At 42.6% G+C, this 22764-nt stretch overlaps 1 protein-coding gene across 3 annotated transcripts in view; it reads left to right on the forward strand.

Annotated features, from left to right (window-relative positions):
• LOC111957831 (ral guanine nucleotide dissociation stimulator) overlaps window positions 1–22108 on the forward strand; it is a 33167-nt gene extending 11059 nt beyond the window's left edge. Inside the window, exons 1-18 of one of the 3 annotated variants that reach the window (XM_023978857.2) lie at window positions 1343–1456; window positions 8976–9280; window positions 9401–9475; window positions 9613–9806; window positions 9959–10083; window positions 10199–10414; window positions 10503–10606; window positions 10856–10940; window positions 12253–12330; window positions 12489–12575; window positions 12696–12728; window positions 12872–12993; window positions 13092–13187; window positions 14145–14349; window positions 14617–14691; window positions 15874–16122; window positions 16317–16431; window positions 19087–22108. In XM_023978857.2, coding sequence (XP_023834625.1) covers window positions 1343–1456; window positions 8976–9280; window positions 9401–9475; window positions 9613–9806; window positions 9959–10083; window positions 10199–10414; window positions 10503–10606; window positions 10856–10940; window positions 12253–12330; window positions 12489–12575; window positions 12696–12728; window positions 12872–12993; window positions 13092–13187; window positions 14145–14349; window positions 14617–14691; window positions 15874–16122; window positions 16317–16431; window positions 19087–19262 — 2454 coding nt within the window. In that variant the 3' untranslated portion in view covers window positions 19263–22108. Of the gene's footprint in view, window positions 1–1342; window positions 1457–2892; window positions 3219–8975; window positions 9281–9400; window positions 9476–9612; window positions 9807–9958; window positions 10084–10198; window positions 10415–10502; window positions 10607–10855; window positions 10941–12252; window positions 12331–12488; window positions 12576–12695; window positions 12729–12871; window positions 12994–13091; window positions 13188–14144; window positions 14350–14616; window positions 14692–15873; window positions 16123–16316; window positions 16432–19086 lie in introns of those variants that run through there. The other 2 variants (XM_023978855.2, XM_023978858.2) reach the window with 2 other exon arrangements.
• Window positions 22109–22764: the final 656 nt, after the last annotated feature.

Here is a 22764-nt window from a genome sequence, read left to right on the forward strand (position 1 = left end):
TATTTATTTGAGGCTAAATTGATTTTATTGATGTATTATATTAAGTTAAAATAAGTGTTCATTCAGTATTGATGTAATTGTCATTATTACAAATATATTTTAAAAATCGGCTGATTAATCGGTATCGGCTTTTTTTGGTCCTCCAATAATCGGTCGACCTCTAACCACTATGCTTGAAAATATGGAGAGTGGTACTCAGTATTGTGTTGTATTGGATTTGTCCCAAATATAACATTGTATTCAGGACAAAAAAAGTGAATTGCTTTGCCACATTTTTTGCAGTATTGTCTTGTTGCAAACAGGAAGCATGTTTTGGAATCTTTTTTATTCTGTACAGGCTTCTTTCTTTTCACTCTGTCAATTAGGTTAGTTTTGTGGAGTAACTACAATGTTGTTGATCCATTCTCAGTTTTCTCCTATCACAGCCATTAAACTCTGTAACTGTTTTAAAGTCACCATTGGCCTCATGGTAAAATCCCAGCGCGGTTTCCTTCCTCTCCGGCAACTGAGTTAGGGTTAGGGTCTGTATCTTTGTAGTGACTGGGTGTATTGATACACCATCCAAAGTGTAATTAATAACTTCACCATGCACAAAGGGATATTCAATGTCTACTTTTTTTTTACCAATCTACCAATAGGTGCCCTTCTTTGCGAGGCATTGGAAAACCTCTCTGGTCTTTATATGTGTGGGGTACAGAGATGAGGTAGTCATTCAAAAATCATGTTGAACACTATTATTGCACACAGAGTGAGTCCATGCAACGTATTATGTGACTTGTTAAGCAATTTCTTTCTCCTGAACTTTTTTAGGCTTGCCATAACAAAAGGGTTGAATACTTATTGACTCAAGACATTTCAGATATACATTTTTTATTAATTTGTAAAAATTCCGAAAAACATAATTCCACTTTCACATTATGAGGTAGTGTGTGTAGGCCAGTGACAACAAATCTCAGTGTAATTACTTTTAAATTCAGGCTGTAACACAACAAAATGTGGAAGAAGTCAAGGGGTGTGAATAATTTCTGAAGGCACTGTAAAGTACCGTTTATAGTTGTAATTTGCAATTGAACAATGGGACAGTTTCTTCACTCTTACAAGCTATGAACAGGCTTTTTGGAATCCCTATCATTTTTTAGTAGAACTTAATATTTTATTGTTCAGTTTCTTGCGTGTTGACACAATTGTTTAAGTAAATACCCACTGGAGTGGGCCTGAGGTGGTCAAACAATCTGTGACTGGGGAGGGGGGAGAGGGGACAGCCCTAAGCCGTGCTTTTGGTTCTCTGTCCCGGTCCGGTTTTATTCTCCAGTCTTATTCCTTGGTTCTGAGGGAAGCAGTGATGTGGTGGGCTCAGTGGACCTGTGGACTGCTGAGGGGTGGAGACTGCTGTAGGACTCAGTCTATGTGCCAGGCTGCCTTCATTACTGTGAGACGCAGAGAGGTAGACCGAAAGGTAGCTATCAACTCTGATACACTCAATATTATGCATGAAATATTTGAGTTTCTTTGATAAATGACATTTTTTTATGAGCCTGAGCATGTGCGTGTGTGCATACAGTATGTTTTCCTCACATTTAGCAGTGGCATATTATCCAATAGCTTGGCTTTGTTGTTTCTGTTCTGTGTGATATGATCATAATTCTGTATTTTGTAGTTATAGGTTAGTTGTAATAGTACAGTTAGTACATGAGCACTTACTGAGAGTAAACCATATTGGGGTATCTGCCATAGCAGAACAACACTGTTTATTGATTCAAGCAGGAAGCCTGACAAATGGAAGAGGGATGGACTGTGGTTCAATCATAGGAGGGCAAAAGGTAGCCAGCTGGTTGCACCTCCATGCTGACAACTCTCCCTCTCCCTACCCCATCCATTTCACTCTCTCTCTCTCCTCTCTCTTTCTGTATCTCCTCATCCCATATAGCTGTTCAGGGAGAGATTTGTGAATCTGAATCATAGCAGCACCAGTAATCTCTATATTGTGCTGCTGAATGATGGGACATGGGAGAAAATGTGGGCTCAGGAATGTATTGGAGAAAACACCCCCTGTTGTTAAAGCAGATGTTTTCATAGTCACACCTGTTTTTCTTTTCTTTCTCACACTTAGATTAGTGTATGTTGTTGAATATTGTATTTTGCAATGTGTTGTAGTAATGTTTGGTTCTTAAGCGGTTCCAAGTGTGTTCCAATTCTGACCAGCAGAGGGAAGTGTCACTCTAGAGAAATACCATCAAAATTGTCTATCCAGTCAATGTTGGAGATGACATGAGCACTCATCCACAGAACATACAATTATACCCCTAATGATACCATTCCTTTGACCGGCAAACTTATCATCTTTTTTAGATAACCAGCTGTTTTCAAAAAAGGAGAAAAGTATTGAATGTTACTTGTAGTTGTTGCCTCACCTCAAGGTAATTGCTTAGGAGTCATTGCACAATTGTAAAAATACCCCAGCACTAATTGTAGTTGTACTGTTATACTCACCCATTCCCTGTGAGTTACATAACGTCTAAAGGATTCACTTGCCTTCAAAATGCTTCACTGACTATGGTCCATCCATTAGATTTATTGTAAGGTTTTGGTGGCATATACGCTCTAGTTGTTTTCTATCCTTTTATATTTCTACTGAGGTATAATACCTCTGTTGTTGCGCGTAATGGATACATGCAGTGAATACATTTTAACCGGACGAATGTATCAATATACAATACCTTCTCTGGAGACGGTTTCCTCAGCGACATAATAGTAACAACGATTCCCCGAGGGACGGGTACCGTAAGAAAGGTGGAGCTATGAAGCACTTTCCGTAACTGAGTCATGTATTACCAAGTACAGTAGGTCGAGGCGCTTGCCTTTAGTACAGTAGCATACTCCGTCTATGTAAGTCCGTTTTTACTGTGTGGGTGGGTCCATGGTAAAAAATAATGTTATTGTAGCCTATCATACGAAGGAACTATGGATGTACGACCAAGATAGGTTTTCACAGCAGCGATTGCCTGCCATAATCGTATCCTTTATCAATGGTCCACTTTATGTGGATGTACTCGGATGTGCAAAACATCAAATCAGGATACCTCGATGAGATGTTTGATGCTGGAACATGGAAGGTGCGAAATATTTGGGATGGGGTAAAGCTGGAGGTTGGCGAGGACGAAAGCCCGGTGGTCCTTCACAGTTTTACCCATTTGGACCCTGACCTACCACTATTTGAGGTAAGCCAGTGAGCTGTGCGTAAAGAACTCTACATCAATACCGAATCAGTAATTATAGGCTCCTGGCCTATAGCTAGTGTCCCTAAACTGAACATTTGGGATGTGGTAGTATCCTATTGATTTTGAGTCTTATCAAAATGTATAAAATGTAGGCCTACTGAAGTTCATAGTGATGTTTCAGGGTTTTTATATGGTTGTTATCATGACATAAGTCCTGAGTGTCCTGTACTACCCACATTTCAAATGAAGATTCAAAAGAGTGGGATATGTTCCTTCTAACTTAGGCTACTATCTGCTGATGCTCAATACTGGCCTTATAGGCAGATGGGGAACGTGTAAAGAAGTACATATACTTCAGCACATACGTATTATACTATGGGCCTGTACTTTTAACAGTTGTTTTTCACTGAGAAGTTGCCGCAAATAAAGCATTGGGGATGACTAATCAAATTGGTTGGCCTTACATAATGCCTCCTTCGATCAAAGGAGATCAGATGAGGACGAGAGCGTAACTGATACAGTGACTTTGAATGTTGTTAGTTGTTACATCAGATCAAGAATTGGCAGGCAAAACATCTGTAATTCTGGGAAAGTGCGTTTACAAACCGTGTGTGTGTGTACTTACTGTATGTTACCAGTAACACCACCGTCTGGCATGCATGTTTCTAAATATGTTCAATATCCTTCTGAAGAATAAATGCTGCCTTAAGAGTTTCAACAAGCTTGTGAAACGAAAGGCAGGAACTCAAACGCTCCATTATTATTAAAGACAGTATGTTTCCTTCATTTGTCACAAGTGTAGAGGGCAATTCAGTCTCCACTCCTACATGCACTAACTCTCTCTCCTATAATCTAATCCTCTCCAGTAACACAATTACCTAATGCTTAATCCCCCTCTTTCATTGGCCTAGGAGCTGCCTCTACAATCACAGCCATTCTTCTCCTTCAGCTGAGTAGGTGAATGTACAGTATTGGAATTCAATGGTTCAGTTGTGTATAAAGAAACTCAGTCCATTGAAATTCATTTGACACTTCAGCCAATGGCTGTTGATTGCTTTAGGACCACTATAGCCCCTGTAACACATATGCAGTTATATATCCTTGAGCTGAAATGATGGTGTAGTGGGAGTCTGTAAATAACTCGGTCTATCTCAGGAGTGCTGTGTCACAGGCTTGGCATAAGATTGATACTGTTATGGTCATTCTGTCATCTGAAATATGACATTACTGATAGTGGTACAACCAAGGGTAGAGAGGAGGAGCCCCTTTGTCTTGTGGATGATGTCCTCACCCTGTATATGTGTGTCCTTCCTTTGGCCCTTGTCCATTAGCCATGATGCACAGTCATCTAGCCAATAAACTGTTATGATGATAAAGTACTGCACTTTATAGCTAATTGTTTATTTCGGTTTTGAGTTTTTAGGTCAATCAAAGAGATTAAACTGGTGATATTGGCACAAATTCTCCTTGGTAAAAGATGACGGACCGTAATTGAAAAGTGTTATTTTTAATAATATGCAATAATTAAAATATTAGGGTATTTCCACATATGTGGTAATGAACAAATTGGACATATCATTTGTCAAACAAATAAGTAAAAAGCAAATCATACTCTCCCTCCGAATAGTTAATTACATACTTTGTTGTTGTTTTGTGTGTGTTTATGTATGTGTGTGTGTGTTTGTGGAAATGCTCTACAAATGTCCTTTTGTTAAGGAGACCATTGTTTGTTGGATCTTATCCTGAAGACTGCAGACTGCAGGCGGAAGAGTGACTGAGTACTGTAATGAGAAACTGTAGGTCGATTTGTAGCTCATTTGAATGGAGACAGAAAGGGAGAGCAAGGGAAAGGGAGAGGAAGAGGGACATTAAGTGAAAGAGAGGGAGAGTGGCACTGAGGTTCAGGAAGGTTGAATGAAAGAAACAGACAGTGTCTGGAATGTTTAGGCCTGCATCCTGGAAAATAACTTTATTCCAAGTTTTTGAAACTTAATACCAAGTAAGTAGTTGTCTTTGACTTACTTCCAAACATGAATTCCTACTTATGTCCCAAACCGTAGGCTACTAATGTTATAGCAAGGATGTAGGCCTTGTTCTGTCTGACTATTCCAAATATAATTTTTGTGGATACAGCTCCTGATATGAATTCACATAGAACAAAGAACATTCTGAACATTCAACTCTCTTGTGCTCACAGGCCCTCTCTTAAAGAACAGCACTCAAAAGAAAATGAAAGCAGATAATGCACACTCGCATTTTACCCTTGCATACTAAGTTTTGTGTAAATCATAAATTGATGTCTACGGGACATTTTCTGCAAAGTTTGTGTAATTTGTGTGTATATTTGTGTTTGTAGTTGAGATTTTGCTCTAGAAAAAAGTGATCCTAAGCTGTACATGATCTCATTGGCTTTCAACAGCCATTGTGTGTGAGCGGAAGCTGCTGCCCGTACTGTTGGACTGCACTATTGTTTGTGTTGTGTATTTGTTTACTTTATTTCGGAGTAGATCTCTTTCTGGTGTGGACTTTCTATGTGTCAGTTCCCTGAACAACTGGAGGAGAGGATGATTATGAAACCAGCTGTGGATTTGCCAACAATTTCCCAATAGCCAACACTATCAACAAACTACTGAAATACAATTATGAGAAGTAGATTGTTATAGCGATGCTATGTGCATTAGCTGCAATTGTGCCATGTGACAATGTGTATTCAGGCACATGTATAGAACGGATTATCTGCAACTGTTGGCTGAAGGATGGAGGTCTCTGTTGCTCAGAGTCCAAAGATCAATGCTTCGTTTATGTGGTCATTGTGGCTACAGCCTCGCTACATGCTATTCATAAGGTTTCTAACTGACTGAAGCTAACACATCCAGATAGATTTTTTTTTTTATAGGTGGGATGCATAGTATATGACCACTCATTGTCGACTTGCATTGACAGAGGAAGTTCCCCATAGAAGTTTTCATTCTGACACAGTCTTGCATAAAAAGTGATCTTGCAAAACAGAACCCATTCAAATGTTGCAGTTGCTGTGGTTACAGTGAGGTTCCTGGCCTGTCAATTAAAGACTCGTTTTCATTCTTTCGTTTTTGATGGACTTTCCAGTTAGAATTCGCTTTCCGATAAACTGATGACTTGTTTAAAAGGAGACTCTTCCCCACGTGAGTCTCGTTTCCTTTCTTCCCTATTAGATATTTCCCACCATTGTCTAGTATCTAGTCATCATCACACCCTTGTGACAGCAGCACCTGTTTGTCATAATGAGGAAGGTTACTTCTAGAATGCATGGTGCCACCCTATTAGTGTGTGCTCAAGTACAACACTTGATCAAATCAACTCAAGATACAACACTTAATACAAAATCAACTCAAGTAGGCCTATCAACACTTGATAAAAATTATCATATCAACGAGTACTCACAGAATAATGAAAATCTGTCAATGAGATGGTTCGTGACAAAGGTCTTCGTAGTTTACTTGAATCTGATGGTGAACAGATGTAGGATCTTAATTTGATCACCTTGTTGCAGGATAACTTTACGGCAATGCAGGACATTTAAAAGGTGTAATGCATTTGAGATTTAAAAAGGATTCTGAAGTTTGTAATTTCCACTTTGAAATTCCAGGCTTGATTTTCCCTTACAAAAATGTATCAACCCCTACAAAAAATGTTCATTCATTATAATCCACATAATAATGAACATTTCCTGTTGCTGCAGGATTACTTTCATTCTGTAGCAAACTGGCTCGGATTAAGATCCTACATTTATATATTGTATGTTTGTGATGGTGGCTCTTTTTGTGTTAGAACAACAGAAAATGGAATTGAGACCAAAGGCACACTACTAGGGCTACCCATGACACCTCTGTCGCTGACTAAGCTATGAGTCAGGCAGAGAGGGAATATGACTGGTTAAGGCTAAATGGGGGAAGCTGTTTTCACTTATATGTCTGTTTCCTGGCCCTACTTATGCCCTGTTCCTGTGGCTCTTTGGGAGTTTCCTCTGGTTTCCATGGTAACCTGGTCTCTGGAGAGTCCCCTGACTTTTCTGCAGTTGTAAATAGGTCCTGTGTGGCACAGCCATACCACATGCAGCCACAGTTCATCACTGTATACACATACACAGACTACACAAATAGAGTTTTCCACCCAAACCTAATCTTATCTAAACCCTTTAATCTACATTTACATTAGGATTATGGTTTCTTTCTTCTTTTCATTCTTTCATTATTCTTGACCTGGTGAATCTGAATAGCACTGATTTGTGGCCTTGCTCCATGAACCTAGAGAGGTTGCCATTATATTAAGAGCAGGGCTGTGTTCCATTGGGTTTATATTGATAGGCCAGCAGCATTTCTGTATGGCTCAGATGATAAGGGCTACTCTCACTGTCAAGTCCAGTACTGGTGTGCTCAGCCTCTGCCATACAAGGGAAAGGGAAAGGGGATACCTAGCCAGTTGTAGAACTGAATGCATTCAACTGAAATGTGTCTTCCGCATTTAACCCAACCCCTCTGAATCAGAGAGGTGTAGAGGGCTGCCATAATCGACATCCACGTCTTCGGCGCCCGGGGAACAGTGGGTTAACTGCCTTGCTCAGGGGCAGAGCAACAGATTTTTACCTTGTCATATCGGGGATTCGATCCAGCAACCTTACGGTTACTGGCCCAACGCTCTAACCACTAGGCTACAAACATGTAAAAAATTATTTGTAACAACATACAGTAAACACTTCTGTTCAAAAATAGGTTGCATCATTGATAGTATGAATATAGCACTTGAACTGGAAATGCAGCTGCTCCACTCCGTGGAAACCAAGCAAAACAGAGCAGCTGTGTGATTGAAGGTGAGAGAGTACAGAGTAGGCTACGACTAACAGCAGATGTCTGAGGGAGAAGCTGCTGTATACCTAGCTACTGAAAGGTTCCGATGAATAATGTGTGACAGATACACAAGTAAGGGTATGACTGATGTCTGTGGCATGCTAGATTACTGTACGTACCAGTCCCCCATAGAGGTCGGGAGCCAAAAAGTGATTAAACCGATGTTACTTGGCTATCTGGGTCAAGTGCCTGGGATGCTCACTGTAAAGTCCTGTAATGTAAATGTATTCTGCTACATGTACTGGTTATGTCAGACTGTGTGAGTTTAAATGACCATTACTGTTTACAACATTCTGTGTTGGAGAGCTGGAGAAAAAAACGAATGGTGACAACAATCAACAACAGTGAACTGTATTATGGCCTCTTTCATTGGGCTTCTACACCTGCATTGTTTGCTGTTTGAGGTTTTAGGCTGGGTTTCTATACAGCACTTTGTGACATCAGCTGATGTAAGAAGGGCTTTATAAATACATTTGATTGTTAGTTCCTTGTTTGTAAAGCAGGGCTGTGTTGTTGGGCTGTGTATCTATAGCAACCTCTGTTTGCTGAACAGTATTGTTATTTATGCATATACCCCAGTGGAGGCTGCTGAGGGGAGGACGGCTCATGATAATGGCTGAAATGGAGTCAATGTAATGGTATCAAACACATCAAACATGTGGTTTCTATGTGGTTGATGCCATTCCAATGACTCCATTCCAACCATTATTATGAGCCGACATCTCCTCAGCAGCCTCCACTGATAGACACACAGATGTACACTCTAAGTGTGTGTATGAGTGTTAGAGAGAGGGAGAGAGAAAGAGCAAAGGCCCGATCTCAAACGTTGCTTGTGTATTTCCAACATTTTGTTGTCTTGTTTTTCCTGTAGAGCTCGACACAGGAGATCGGAGAGGAGGTGGAGGAGGGGGCAGTCTTCACCATCACCCTGAGGAAAGTGCAGCTGCACCAGTCGGCCAGCAAAGCGCAGCGATGGCTGGGGGTGGAGACAGACTCTGCTCTCAGCCTTTATGAGACATGTAAAGTACGCACCATTAAGGCTGGTACACTGGAGAGGCTAGTGGAATACATGGTGTCTGCGTTCAGGGGCAAGGACTCCACCTACGTCACCATCTTCCTCTGCATCTACCGCTCCTTCGCCACCACCCAGCAGGTGCTGGGCCTCCTACTCAACAGGTACAGAGACTGTCGGCTATGAAGCTAAAACCACACCTGCATGTGTACACACAAACTAACACAGTGTACGTGTCAGTTCCCTCTGTAGAACGTTGACAGATGTTGTCCTTCATGTCTTAGGTATGCCAAGCTTCAGAGCCAGCCTGGTATAGACATGCACAGACACACTCAGGAGGACCACACAGAGATCAGACAGTAAGTGTCTGGGGAGACCAGCGTGTTCAAACAGTTTGATCTTTCAGATTTCTAATGTACCACAGGTGCTCTTCCCTCTCTGTCATCTGCACGTCTCCTCATTCCCTGCCTCTTACCATCCTGGTTGTGTCTTGCAGCAATGTGTCGTCCATCCTGGGGGCGTGGCTGGACCAGTACTCAGAGGACTTCTGGAGTCCTCCACAGTATAGCTGTCTACACCACCTGATGTCCTACCTGCACCAACACTTCCCTGGCTCCGACCTGGAGCGCCGTGCACTCAACATGCTAGCCCTCTTCCACCGCAGGCATCGGTGTGAGCCGGACCTTAACGGTGAGAGCCAGGATAGGGTTAAACTGGTCTGTGTCTCAGAGATATCAGGGATGATGGGGATGCTGATGCTTATTAAGGGCCTGTGGTGAACTGGTAATATAGACGGTCATTTAGGCAGTCTGATTATTATCTCAGCTGTGTTTTCTTTACAGTGGAGCAGGTTGGCTGTCCGTTCGCCACGCAGGAAGAGAGTGTCTTTGAGGACGAGCTTCCTGCCCTGAACTTACTGTCCTTTGACCCCATCATGGTTGCTGAGCAGTTCACACTCATGGATGCGGTGAGACATCCCCCTCTTAATTTGAACTTGCTGCTCGAGTTCAAGTTACTTCAATTTCAACTTCTTTGTGCGCACCCTTACTTACCCTTACCTTCTCTCTCCCTCCCCCCTGTAGGATCTGTTCAAGAAGGTGGTCCCCTACCACTGCCTGGGGGGCATCTGGTCCCAGCGGGATAAGAAGGGGAAGGAGCACCTGGCCCCCACCATTCGGGCCACAGTGGCCCAGTTCAACAGTGTCACCAACTGTGTCATCACCACCTGCCTCAGCAACCCCTGTCTGAAGCCCACCCAGCGAGCCAGACTGGTGGAGCGCTGGATAGAGGTGGCCAGGGTAAGGCCATTAGACCCACTGTCTGGCTCAATCACTCAACAGTTAGTTTCATGTGTAGGTCATTGGTCATGTCTGTTTTTGTGTTTAGGAATGTCGGATCCTCAAGAACTTCTCATCTCTGAGAGCTATCCTCTCTGCCCTGCAGTGTAACTCTCTCCACCGACTCAAGAGGACCTGGGATGAGGTGTCCAGGTGAGACAGGGGATCAGCAACAGAGGGATAACAGTTGGGTTGGAGGGTGTACTATTAGATTATGAATTGAACCAGGGGGGTTTCATGGTCAAGTTCCCCAACCACCAAAGAAAACATCATTAGTGACATGGGTTGATGGTAGAAGTTAAAATGTAATTTTGTGTTTTTTTGCAGTGCTGGTTTAGGTTTGTCTTTGCCACTGAGATATCAGGTTCATCTTTTGACCTATTTGACTTATTCTGCTAACAGAGAGAATTTCCGCACCTTCCGTGAGCTGTCAGAAATCTTCTCAGATGACAACAACTACTCTCTAAGCCGAGAGCTGCTGGTCAAGGTGGGTCAAAGATCATAGGGGAAAACGTGCATGTAGAAACGATTGTGCACATAAATGACCCAAATGTTACTCAGCACCTAGTAGATCTTTTAGGATATGGACTGCATAAACAGGATGTGGCTGTGTCAAAAGTGGGTTTTGACAACTAAGTAGTTGACAGGAAATATGGCTGGCTGACCCATTACTGCTTTATTGGCCCTCATCTCTATCTGTACAGCTGGGTCTCCATAGCATCCTGAAAATAAATAGACAAACTAGCTAACACCTTGTCTCCTCTCAGTTGAGTTGAGTTGAGTTGTACAACACAGTATAGAATCTTACCTTGTAGTGTTCTCTCTAAAGTGTATCAGATCCACCAGTGCAAGTATCAGTGTGTTTGTGTTTCGAGAGGACTTGATATGCCTAACCGCATGCCTGCAGAAGAAGAGCGTGTCACCAGTAGTCATTCATATTTTACTCTTTCAACATGAGGCTCAGTGCTTCTACCAGGACTAGAGGCAGATCATATTCTCTTTGATGAAGATCACAGAGGATTAGATAGCAGACAACATATTCAGTTATATCCGAATCCTCCAAGAGAAACATATTTAGTCTGCTCACCTGAATACATTACTACACAAAGAAATAGGAAGTGCCCTCGTCGTTGTTATGCCTATTTAGCATAAGTTACTCTTTAACTACCAGCATATTCTTTCACTGGTGAAATGGTGAAATTTCTTTGATGTCATACGAAGCAATTATGATTGGAAAAAGCAGAGGGTTTCTCCAACAGGTATTCCTATCCACATTCCTAGGCTATTAGGCATGTAAATGAATTGGCCCTAACAATGAAGCCTGGGGTGCTTGTTGACTTAGTTGTACATTGGCTGTGAATTGACAGAGGAAACCTGTGCTTGTTCAGAGGGAATCCCTGCTGACGTCATAGGCAGTTGGCAAGTACAGATAAGAGCCCCACCCTAATGATGCATGAGCCTGTAAGGGATATCCTAAGGCGTTGTCCTGCTTACCTCTGCTCCCACTTACCACTACTGCTCTATCTATCTGGGCCAGCTCAACCACGCCTGTGTAGGATTGCAAGCTCTCATTACCTGGGGTGAAGAATCACACTGGTTTGCACCATTCACAGAAACGTGAGAGCTAACTCGACAGTGCCCATACCGCACCCTCTCATACATTTGTGAATTAGTTAAGCCCTCTCCATCTACTCTTCTGAAATGGAATCATGGCCATTACCAGTTGTGTTTCACATTTGGGTTTTGCACTGTTCTAGGCAGTTTTGTAAAACCAGATTCTCCTCCCTCTCTCTCTACAGGAGGGCACCTCCAAATTTGCCACCCTGGAGATGAACCCTAAACGAGCACAGAGGAGACACCAGCAGCAGAGAGACTTGGTGAGTCTAGGTGTTTTTTTTTATACATGAAATACCAAAGTCAACCACTTTATGCTGTTATTGTGTTCATAGCGCCATCTAGTGGTTAGATGAGTGTTATTGCTCCTGTGGTCACTGCTCTCTGATAACTCCTCTCTCTGACTCTGTCTCTGTCCCAGGGGGTGATGCAGGGGACCATTCCTTACCTGGGCACCTTCCTCACTGACTTGGTCATGATGGACACGGCTATGAAAGACTTCACAGAGGTGAGAGTCTATCTCTATCTATCTCTGGATGCTGTAGCCTCTTCAGTCCACTTGTTAAGTCTCTGTTTATAGCAGCATGAATAGTGCCCAGATCTTATTGTTCTTTGTTCTCTATTCCAGAGTGGACTTATCAACTTTGAGAAGCGACGAAAGGTAAATTAAATTCATATGTACCTATGATAAATAGGTGTTGGTAAACAGGGAGACACCCTGGTATTCTGGTTGTGGCCCACCAGAGGTGACTGGCAGACTCACCTCCCCCCTCTCTCTCTCGCTCTCTCTCTCTCTCTTTGCAGGAGTTTGAGGTGATAGCTCAGATTAAGCTTCTGCAGTTGGCGTCCAACAACTACAGTTTCACCCAGGACAGCCTCTTCAGGGATTGGTTCTCAGAAGTGGAGAGACTCAGTGAGACAGAGAGGTGAGGAGAGGCCTAAGGATTTTTATGAAATGTAAAATGAAAAGAATCAAGTCTTTATGGGCATACAGTGTTGTCATTTCCATTCCTTTTCTCCACAGCTACACTTTGTCCTGTGAGATTGAACCGCTTTCTGAGTCTGCCAGCAACACTCTCAGAGCCAAGAAGAACGGGGGCATCATGAAACGCTGGAGCGAGTAAGTCCCATATAGTATAGACAACTTTTCACACTATCCCTAAATGTATTGTATACTGAACAAAAATATGAACGCAACATGTAAAGTGTTGGTTCCATGTTTCATGAGCTGAAATAAAAGATCCCAGAAATGTTCCATACATGGTAGTGAGCATTTCTCCTTTGCCAAGATAATCCAGGTGTGACATATCAAGAAGCTGATGAAACAGCATGATCAGTACACAGGTGCAGCTTGTGCTGTACACAACAAAAGGCCGCTCTAAAATGTGCAGTTTTGTCACACAACACAATGCAATTGGAATGCTGAATGCAGGAATGTCCACCAGAGCTGTTGCCAGATAATTGAATGTTCATTTCTCTACCATAAGCAGCCTCCAACGTCGTTTTAGAGAATTTTGCAGTACGTCCAACTGGCCTCACAATGTCCCAGTTCTTCCATGGCCTGCATACTCACCATTGAGCATGTTTGGGATGCTCTGGATTGACATGTACAGCTTGTTCCAGTTCCCGCCAATATCCAGCAACTTCAAACAGCCTTTGAAGAGGACTGAGACAACATTCCACAGGCCACAATCAACAGCCTAATCAACTCTCAACTCTAAGAGATGTCACATTGCATGAGGCAAATGGTGGTCACACCAGATACTGACTGGTTTTCTGATCCACACCCCTACCTTCTTTTAAGGTATCTGTGACTAACAAATCCTTTATTCCCAGCTGTGAAATCCAGAGATTAGGGCCTAATGAATTTATTTCAATTGACGGATTTGCAGGAACTGTAACTCAGTAAAAATCTTTGAAATTGTTGCATGTCGCGTTTATATTTTTGTTCAGTGTAGTTGAAAATTAGTAATGACATTTTTAGCGTACATCCTTACCCAGTGTTTTCCATTGTGTACAGTTTGATGTTTTTAGAGGTCCGGTTCTTATACGTCTCTGTGTTTTCCTCCATCTCCAGTCGCCAGTTAACTGAGGCCAGCTGCAGCAGTGCAGGAAGCCCCCACTCCAAGTCGTTTGACCAGTCCCACTTCAGACCGTACCAGGGAGGGGGAGTTGATAGTGGGGACACCCTCAGCGTCACCTCAGCCGGCTCCAGCGGCTCTGACCTGGAGGATGTCAACTCCAGCTTCCTGTCTGACTCACCGGACGCCCAAGAGAGAAAGGTGAGGAGGCGGGCCATGGTCACATGGGGGGAGGAGAACACTCCCTCCAGATGCAGAGGCATTTCATCATGCCGCACACATCCATCTTGATTTTTTTTTCTGAGATACTGAAATTACAGCATCACTGCAGCAATTTCAGTCCTGAAATCGTCATGTCTTTGAATTAATCTTCTATAATGATTAAGGGCCATGTGAGTTGACACTGCCCCATGTACTTCCTTTACCGGTCACACTTTTGGCTAACTGTGGCTGTGATTCCCTCTATAGACCTCTACATCCTCAGTAAAACATTCCGTCTCTGCTTTGGGGAAAGAGTGGCAGACCCCTGATCCCAACTTCACGGTACTTCCACTCAGCAGCCTTTTCTTTCTAACCCTCTCACTCTAACACGAGGGGGTTTCTTCTTTCTAACCCTCTCACTCTCACACGAGGGGGTTTCTTCTTTCTAACCCTCTCACTCTCACACGAGGGGGTTTTCCTTTCTAACCTCTCACTCTACACGAGGGGGTTTCTTCTTTCTAACCCTCTCACTCTCACACGAGGGGTTCTTCTTTCTAACTCTTCACTCTCACACGAGGGGGTTTCTTCTTTCTAACCTCTCACTCTCACACGAGGGGTTCTTCTTTCTAACCCTCTCACTCTAACACGAGGGGGTTTCTTCTTTCTAACCCTCTCACTCTCACACGAGGGGGTTTCTTCTTTCTAACCCTCTCACTCTAACACGAGGGGGTTTCTTCTTTCTAACCCTCTCACTCTCATACGTGGGGGTTTCTTCTTTCTAACCCTCTCACTCTCACACGAGGGGGTTTCTTCTTTCTAACCCTCTCACTCTTACACGAGGGGGTTTCTCTTTCTAACCCTCTCACTCTAACACGAGGGGTTCTTCTTTCTAACCTCTCACTCTCATACGTGGGGGTTTCTTCTTTCTAACCCTCTCACTTCACACGAGGGGTTTCTTCTTTCTAACCCTCTCACTCTCACACAGGGGGTTTCTTCTTTCTAACCCTCTCACTCTCACACGAGGGGGTTTCTTCTTTCTAACCTCTCACTCTCACACGAGGGGGTTCTTCTTCTTTCTAACCTTCACTCTCACACGAGGGGGTTTCTTCTTTCTAACCCTCTCACTCGAGGGGTTTTTCTTCTTTCTAACCCTCTCACTCTAACACGAGGGGTTTCTTCTTCTAACCCTCTCACTCTCAACGGGGGGTTTCTTCTTTCTAACCCTCTCACCCTCTCACACGAGGGGGTTTCTTCTTTCTAACCCTCTCACTCTCACACGAGGGGGTTTCTTCTTTCTAACCCTCTCACTCTCACACGAGGGGGTTTCTTCTTTTCTAACCTCCTCACTACCGTCTCATCACAGACATTACTTCTCAGCTTCTCATCCCCATTATCTTTATACTTACGACTCATACTTTCACATTTCACATTTTATTTGTTTATTGCAGCTTGCCACTCTGCAAACAGAAGCTTGTTCTGTGGACTGTAAATGGTTGTAATCAATCTCTCTCTCTCCGTCTCTAGTTTTGGGAGTCCACCTCCCTGTCGTCTCTAGACACCTCAGGGATGGGTTCCGGTTCAGGCTCCAGCAGCGCTTCGTCCTCCTCTGTGTCCTCCTCCACTCCTCTCCCAGGCGCCTCCCACTCCCACAAGCGCTCCGTCTCAGCCGTATCCTGCTACTCCCTGCCCCGCTACAACCAGCAGGTGGATGACTGCTGCATCATCAGAGTCAGCCTGGAGGTGGACAACGGCAACATGTACAAGAGCATCCTGGTAAGACCAAGGAGGAGGAGCAGGAGAGAGTTATTTTAGATTGATAGATTAATTTCTTGTGAAATGTTGTGGAAAATGTTAATTGTTAGCAGAGGGCGGTTGATTCAATGAACAATGTCTGAGCCAGAGAAGAGATTTCAGGCAAATCAGTTTTATATGTCAACTAAAAATGTGTTCTTTATCTCCTGGTGCAGGTGACCAGTCAGGACAAGACGCCAGCAGTCATCAGGAAAGCCATGGTGAAACACAACCTGGAGCGAGAGAAAGCTGAGGACTATGAGCTGATGCAGATAATCTCTGAAGAAAAAGGTAATATGATAATTGACCAAAAATATGTTAAAGGCCCAAAAACTTGATTTCCTGTGTTTTATATTTCCACAATATGAGGTACTGTGAAATTATGAAAATTATATTAATGCCCATTTAGTGTAAGAGCTGGTTAGAGTTTTGGCCTGCCTGGTGACATCACCAGGGAGTAAATTAGTTAATGGACCAATAAAAAAATAGTTCCAAACTGCTCTGCCAATAACAGCTGGTTTACTGTTTTCCCCTCCCCACTCAGACCAAGCAGTTACAAGCATTTCGCTACACCCTGCAATAACGTCTGCTAAACATGTGTATGTGACCAATACAATTTGATTTGATCCCTCCCAGACAGTCCTAGCAAAATTCTTCCTTGAGAAGTGTCTCTTTGCTAATAAGCTATTTTTGTTTCTCTTTGACCATTTTAATTGAAAACAATCACAGTAAGGTACTTAATTGCTATCCCTTCTTAAGAAAAAAAAATACATTCATTAAATAGTTCGTAAGTGCAATTCCTCAACAATATCTTAAGATTTAATGATTTTCTTACGAACTTCTCAAATATCTCCTTACAAATCTTAAGATGTTTGTTGCTAGGCAATCGTTTTAGCTTGCGATCTAGCTAGCAATGGCAATTATGTTAGCATATTTCTTACTGAGATTACCGTTCTAAAACATGTTCTTGGGTTTAAAATAATCAATACTGAAACTTTCAGATGAAGTTTGTGAGTGAATGTTAAAGCAATGTTCAATTGCTTTTATGAGTTTAGCTATCTTTCCATTAACTTTATTTTCAAGAATCGAAATTGTTAACTTTTTACTTAAGGAGAAACATAAGAAATAGTGCAAGAAAGTTTCCAATAACCTTTTTGAGGAATATCAACTTTGCTTAACTTTCTTCTTAAATCTATCTTAATCTAAAATGGCAGTCCCAAAGAACCCGACTCAACCTGCTGAGCTACCGTTCAGGTTACACTTAATTTAAAAATCCTAACTACATTCATTGTAAGTACGATGTCCAGTAGAGGTCGGTGTTTGAAAGCAGCTTGGAATCGAAGAAAGCATTGGAAACACAGTGAAATCAGTGGGATCTCGCTTTTTGCAACACCGGTGTGAAAAAACACTTCAGATGTCGTTGATCACGTGATGATGTTACTTTGAAAATAGTGCCACAGATAGAACAATGAGACAGATATTTCACTGGATGTATAAATGTGAAGCATCCGCTTGGCGTTTCCACTCACTACCAACGATGGTAGTGAGAGGAAGCCCAGTGGCCGGCAGTGGGAGAAGATGGAACCAGATGGATTTTGGACGACATTCTGCAAATTTTCTCATCGATGAAACATTTCATCTCAATGCAGTTTTCAATTCCCAAAACCAAAATATGTAACGAACAGAGTGGACTAAGTTTAGTAGACTTTACCCTTTGCCAAAGTTTTTTAAAATTGCGTTGTTTAGGAGTGCAAATGCGAATTGAGTTATTGCCAATGCGCACTTCAAAGTAGGCGTTCCCTAACGGAAATATGCAAATAAAATAAAATGTATTTATATAGCCCTTACATAAGCTGATATATCAAAGTGCTGTACAGAAACCCAGCCTAAAACCCCAAACAGCAAGCAATGCAGGTGTAGAAGCACGGTGGCTAGGAAAACTCCCTAGAAAGGCCAAAACCTAGGAAGAAACCTAGAGAGGAACCAGGCTATGAGGGGTGGCCAGTCCTCTTCTGGCTGTGCCGGGTGGAGATTATAACAGAACATGGCCAAGATGTTCATAAATGACCAGCATGATCAAATAATAATAATCACAGTAGTTGTCGAGGGTGCAACAAGTCAGCACCTCAGAAGTAAATGTCAGTTGGCTTTGAGAGTATCTCTACCGCTCCTGCTGTCTCTAGAGAGTTTAAAACAGAAGGTCCTGGGACAGGTAGCACGTTCGGTGAACAGGTCAGGGTTCCATAGCCGCAGGCAGAACAGTTGAAACTGGAGCAGCAGCACGGCCAGGTGGACTGGAGACAGCAAGGAGTCATCATGCCAGGTAGTCCTGAGGCATGGTCCTAGGGCTCAGGTCCTCCGAGAGAAAGAGAGAATTAGAGAGAGCATACTTAAATTCACACAGGACACCGGATAAGACAGGAGAAATACTCCAGATTTAACAGACTGACCCTAGCCCMMCGACACATAAACTACTGAAGCATACATACTGGAGGCTGAGACAGGAGGGGTCAGGAGACACTGTGGCCCCATCCAATGATACCCCCTGACCGTGCCAAACAGGCAGGATATAACCCCACCCACTTTGCCAAAGCACAGCCCCCACACCACTAGAGGGATATCTTCAACCACCAACTTACCATCCTGAGACAAGGCCGAGTATAGCCCACAAAGATCTTCGCCACGGCACAACCCAAGGGGGGGCGCCAACCCAAATGATATTGAGATAAAAATGGCTGCATTGGACCTTTTCATATTTCGTTTTCACCCATATAATACTTTTCATTATCATTCAAACAGATTGTCATTAATAGTATATCAATTTGTTGTTCTTACCACTGACACTTATCTCCATCCATCTTGTATAGTGTCCTAATTTATTAATTACTTACCTGGAAAACAAATGTTTTTACTAACAATATATACACCTCTCCTCTCACCCTATAGAGCTGCAGATCCCAGACAATGCCAACGTGTTCTATGCCATGAACTCTACCGCCAACTATAACTTCGTGCTGAAGAAACGTACCTCATCCAAGACAGGCCGGGCCAAGAGTGTAGCCAGCTGTACGCTGCCCCGCATGAAGCAGAAGGGCCTGAAAATTGCCAAAGGGATCTTCTGAGGGCGAGTGTCCCAGCTCCCTGTCAGTCTTCTGGATTAAGGCCCTCTAAATCCACCTACACTAAAGTATCTGATAACTACACTAGAGACGGAGCCTAGTGGAAAACAAGAACTGTCTGCATGCATCATAATCAGGCAGCAAAGCAGGAGAAGCAATTACCGGTATCAACACAATTGTGTCCAGACCAGGACTCTCCAGACAAGCCTGAAGAGACTGATGTCTTCTTGGCTCAGGCCTTGATTATTGGGAGCTTAACAATGTGCTGTCCCTAACCCTTCGTGCCTGAGTTTGTGTCAATGGTGTTTACAGATATTTGGAATATCTGGTCATGTTAAATACTCTCTCTGACTCTGTGATGATAAGAGGGGTGTTAGTAAATATAGTAAAACAGGAGCACAAGGAACGTACAGAAAACTAAAGTGGCCTGGTGTGATTAGATAGAGAGGTGCTCCTTTGTAAGTTTGAAGAGTTTACTGCAGATGCTGCCATATTGAATATAGGTTCAAGTCTGTGCCCATTTCAGAGCAAACAAGGTGTGAATAGTGTACACTCTATTAAGAGCAGCCAAGAGACACATCTTGTTATATTCAATTATAACCACTACAAGGAAGAAGGATGTAGCAATGGGGCTCAATATGCTCAAAATAAACATTAGAAGAATTACAGAGAGGTAGGTGTAAAATAAGAGAAAAACGTGATATAGATACAGTATTATGGTATTTAAAAAATACCCAACTTCACAGCATAATATCAGCATTACTTTGCAATGGACCTTTATGTTTGACGATGTTCCCATTACAGTTAGGCTATTGCTTTAGTTTTTTTTGCCACCCTTTCCTTTGCTATGGGGCTGCTGCTAAATGTAAATTTTCTAAAGGTCAATAATTCACCTTAATTAAAAAAAAACTTTTTGGGGTGAGGACAGGCATGACTTTGGGACTTTCATACGACTGCATGGTATTGAGTATCACTGAGTGATTCAGGGGCTCAGAGGACAGCATTTCATACCACCCTGTCCCTACTGGACTATCTCTGTATGGAAAACAACGGTTTACATCCCAGTACTGACAGTGGGATAGTGGTATCATGTATAATCTGTAACTGCCTGAGGATTCCCCTTATGGCTGCCCAATCATGCAAGAGGAGTTAACAATCCTCGCCTCAAAAGAAAGCAGTGCATCAAACCCCAAACAAGCTTCTTCTTACTTACAAGCAGACAGAGTGAGAGCAATGACACCAACTCTGAAATTATTACGAGCATGCCAGTGGTCTTTTTATGTCATGGAATAGACGACCAAAAAGTTGTTTGTCATTTCACTGACATTACATGCCTTTATTGCTCAGTGCTGTATGCTGGTCCCAACCCCTTCAGTTGCCTTTTAAATGTGTGTCCTTTCCTTGATGACCATGATAGGACCATAGAGATGAGTAATAGCAATATGGTGGAAACTCTCCCATGATGTTAAGAGTTCTTTTTGGAGGGACATACATAGCATAATGATTGGTTATCTCTTCTGGGCTGTCACTGAGGGTATTCAATTAATGCCCCAGACTTCACCCGGGTGAACTGGGATAGCTTTAATTGCATTAGTTTTGTAACTGGGTTGCCTCCTAGGAGTGACCCATGTTCCCTGTTATGGACGATGGCGAAGTTGGCTCTAAACAAAAGTGACGTAGGTTAAGCACATAGTTTAATGACTAGGATTCTGTGTTTTCACATGCAGAAGTGATTGCTTTTGATAAAAAAAGGCTTTAACTGCCTTCCCAATGAAAACTAATTAGAAGATTCAAACATATTTTATGGAAAAAGAGATATGGTATGTTTCTGAACGATGCATGACGCTGCCTTGTTGACAACATGACCGAGCGGCACAAATTACAATTCGATTTGAGAAGGGTACTCCTCCCTCACCGCTTTGGCCCATTCACGTCATGGGCCATAGCCTGGTGCACTTAATCGAACTCCCTCACTGTGATTTTTTCCCTTACACTGTGATTCGGTCTTTGCCGATTACTCCGATTGGCTCTCTTCTATGCAGAGCACTGTGAACACACATTCTCTCTCTGTCTCTCTCTCCATTATGACACAATTCAATGGGGAAAACTCAACCCTGACGGAGAATAGATAGAGGTCCATGTGGTGGTAGAAAATATTTCAGGCCATGGAGAAAGGTGGCTGGTTTACCCCTCCCTATATGTACCAAAGAGATGAGTAGAGTGGGTGAGGGAGGGAGGGAGGACGAGGGGTCTGTTACTCTCAAAATACAATGTTTGTTTCATTTCTCTATCACTTGATTTTTCTTGGGGAGATGGCCATTTCTGAGTGTTATGTTCTGAACACTACAACAACATTCTAAGAACCTCAGATATACTGTTCAAGCCTAGGTGGCAGTGTGGTTATTACTGGTTACCCTTGGAGAAACTGGACCACTGTCCTGAATAGTAACAGTAACTAATTTGACTCTTGACACTTGAAATGGTTCAGTATATTTTATGCTTGTTTACTACCACTTGATTGATCACTGATTGTTTTGTGGTGTTATTCATCATTTACTGGAGCCTGCTTTGCTTTACCTGGAATGACTGGTCCTACTCTGCATATTACTTTGGCAGAATCTGTTGCCATTATCATAGAGTTAAAAACCTTTATATGTATTTGCAGTGTCATGTCTCATGAAAATATTAAGATGTCATATGGAATTGTCTTTGTTTATGTATTTGTTGACCTGGCATTATTTATTGGTTTGTACAGAGATTTTGCTATGCATTGTACATTATTTCCTCTTACGTAATTATAGATTCATATATATACTCATGTATATACAAATAAACACTTATGTTTACAATACTCACTAATTTCACTCGTTGTTTTGGTGTAATTTAGTTCAATCAGGGGAGAAGGTGGCTCCTTCCTTGGCAGATGTGATAGTAATGCTCACCCCTGGTATAAACGGATCAACAGTTTGATACCCTCATACAGCCTACCCAATAAATTACAGCAATTGAAGAATATTCACAGGAAAACATCTATGATGAACATAGGCTACAGTATATTATCCCTGGGATGTCCCTACTCCATTGAAGTTGAATTTGCAATGGTTCAGTTAAGGGTTAGGGGTTAAGGGTAGGGACGTCCCAAGGATCCGTATCCAGAGGCTACCCTGAGAGAGCGCTTGTTTGAAATTTAAAAGTGTCGCGGTAGCTTTTGATAAAGAATAACATCAAGATGAAGCAGCTGCTTTATTAGTGGATGCACTGCACTACATCCCGAGGGGTTCGTGCTGATTGTACGAAGATTGTGACAGCCGGTTAAATGGCGTCCCTTGAGAAAGCAAGAACAAGATGTATGTTAGGAGAAGTGCAGTATTATCATAAGGAGACATATACTTGGAATACGGAGGAGGAATGGAGGGAAAAAGAGGCAGAGGAGGTCTAAGAGAGAGAGGGAGGAAGATGGTGATTTTCAGTCAGTTAAAAATGGTAGAAAAAAGGGAGATGGTTT

The sequence above is a fragment of the Salvelinus sp. IW2-2015 genome, linkage group LG33 (assembly GCF_002910315.2).
Source record: "Salvelinus sp. IW2-2015 linkage group LG33, ASM291031v2, whole genome shotgun sequence".
NCBI lineage: Eukaryota > Metazoa > Chordata > Actinopteri > Salmoniformes > Salmonidae > Salvelinus > Salvelinus sp. IW2-2015.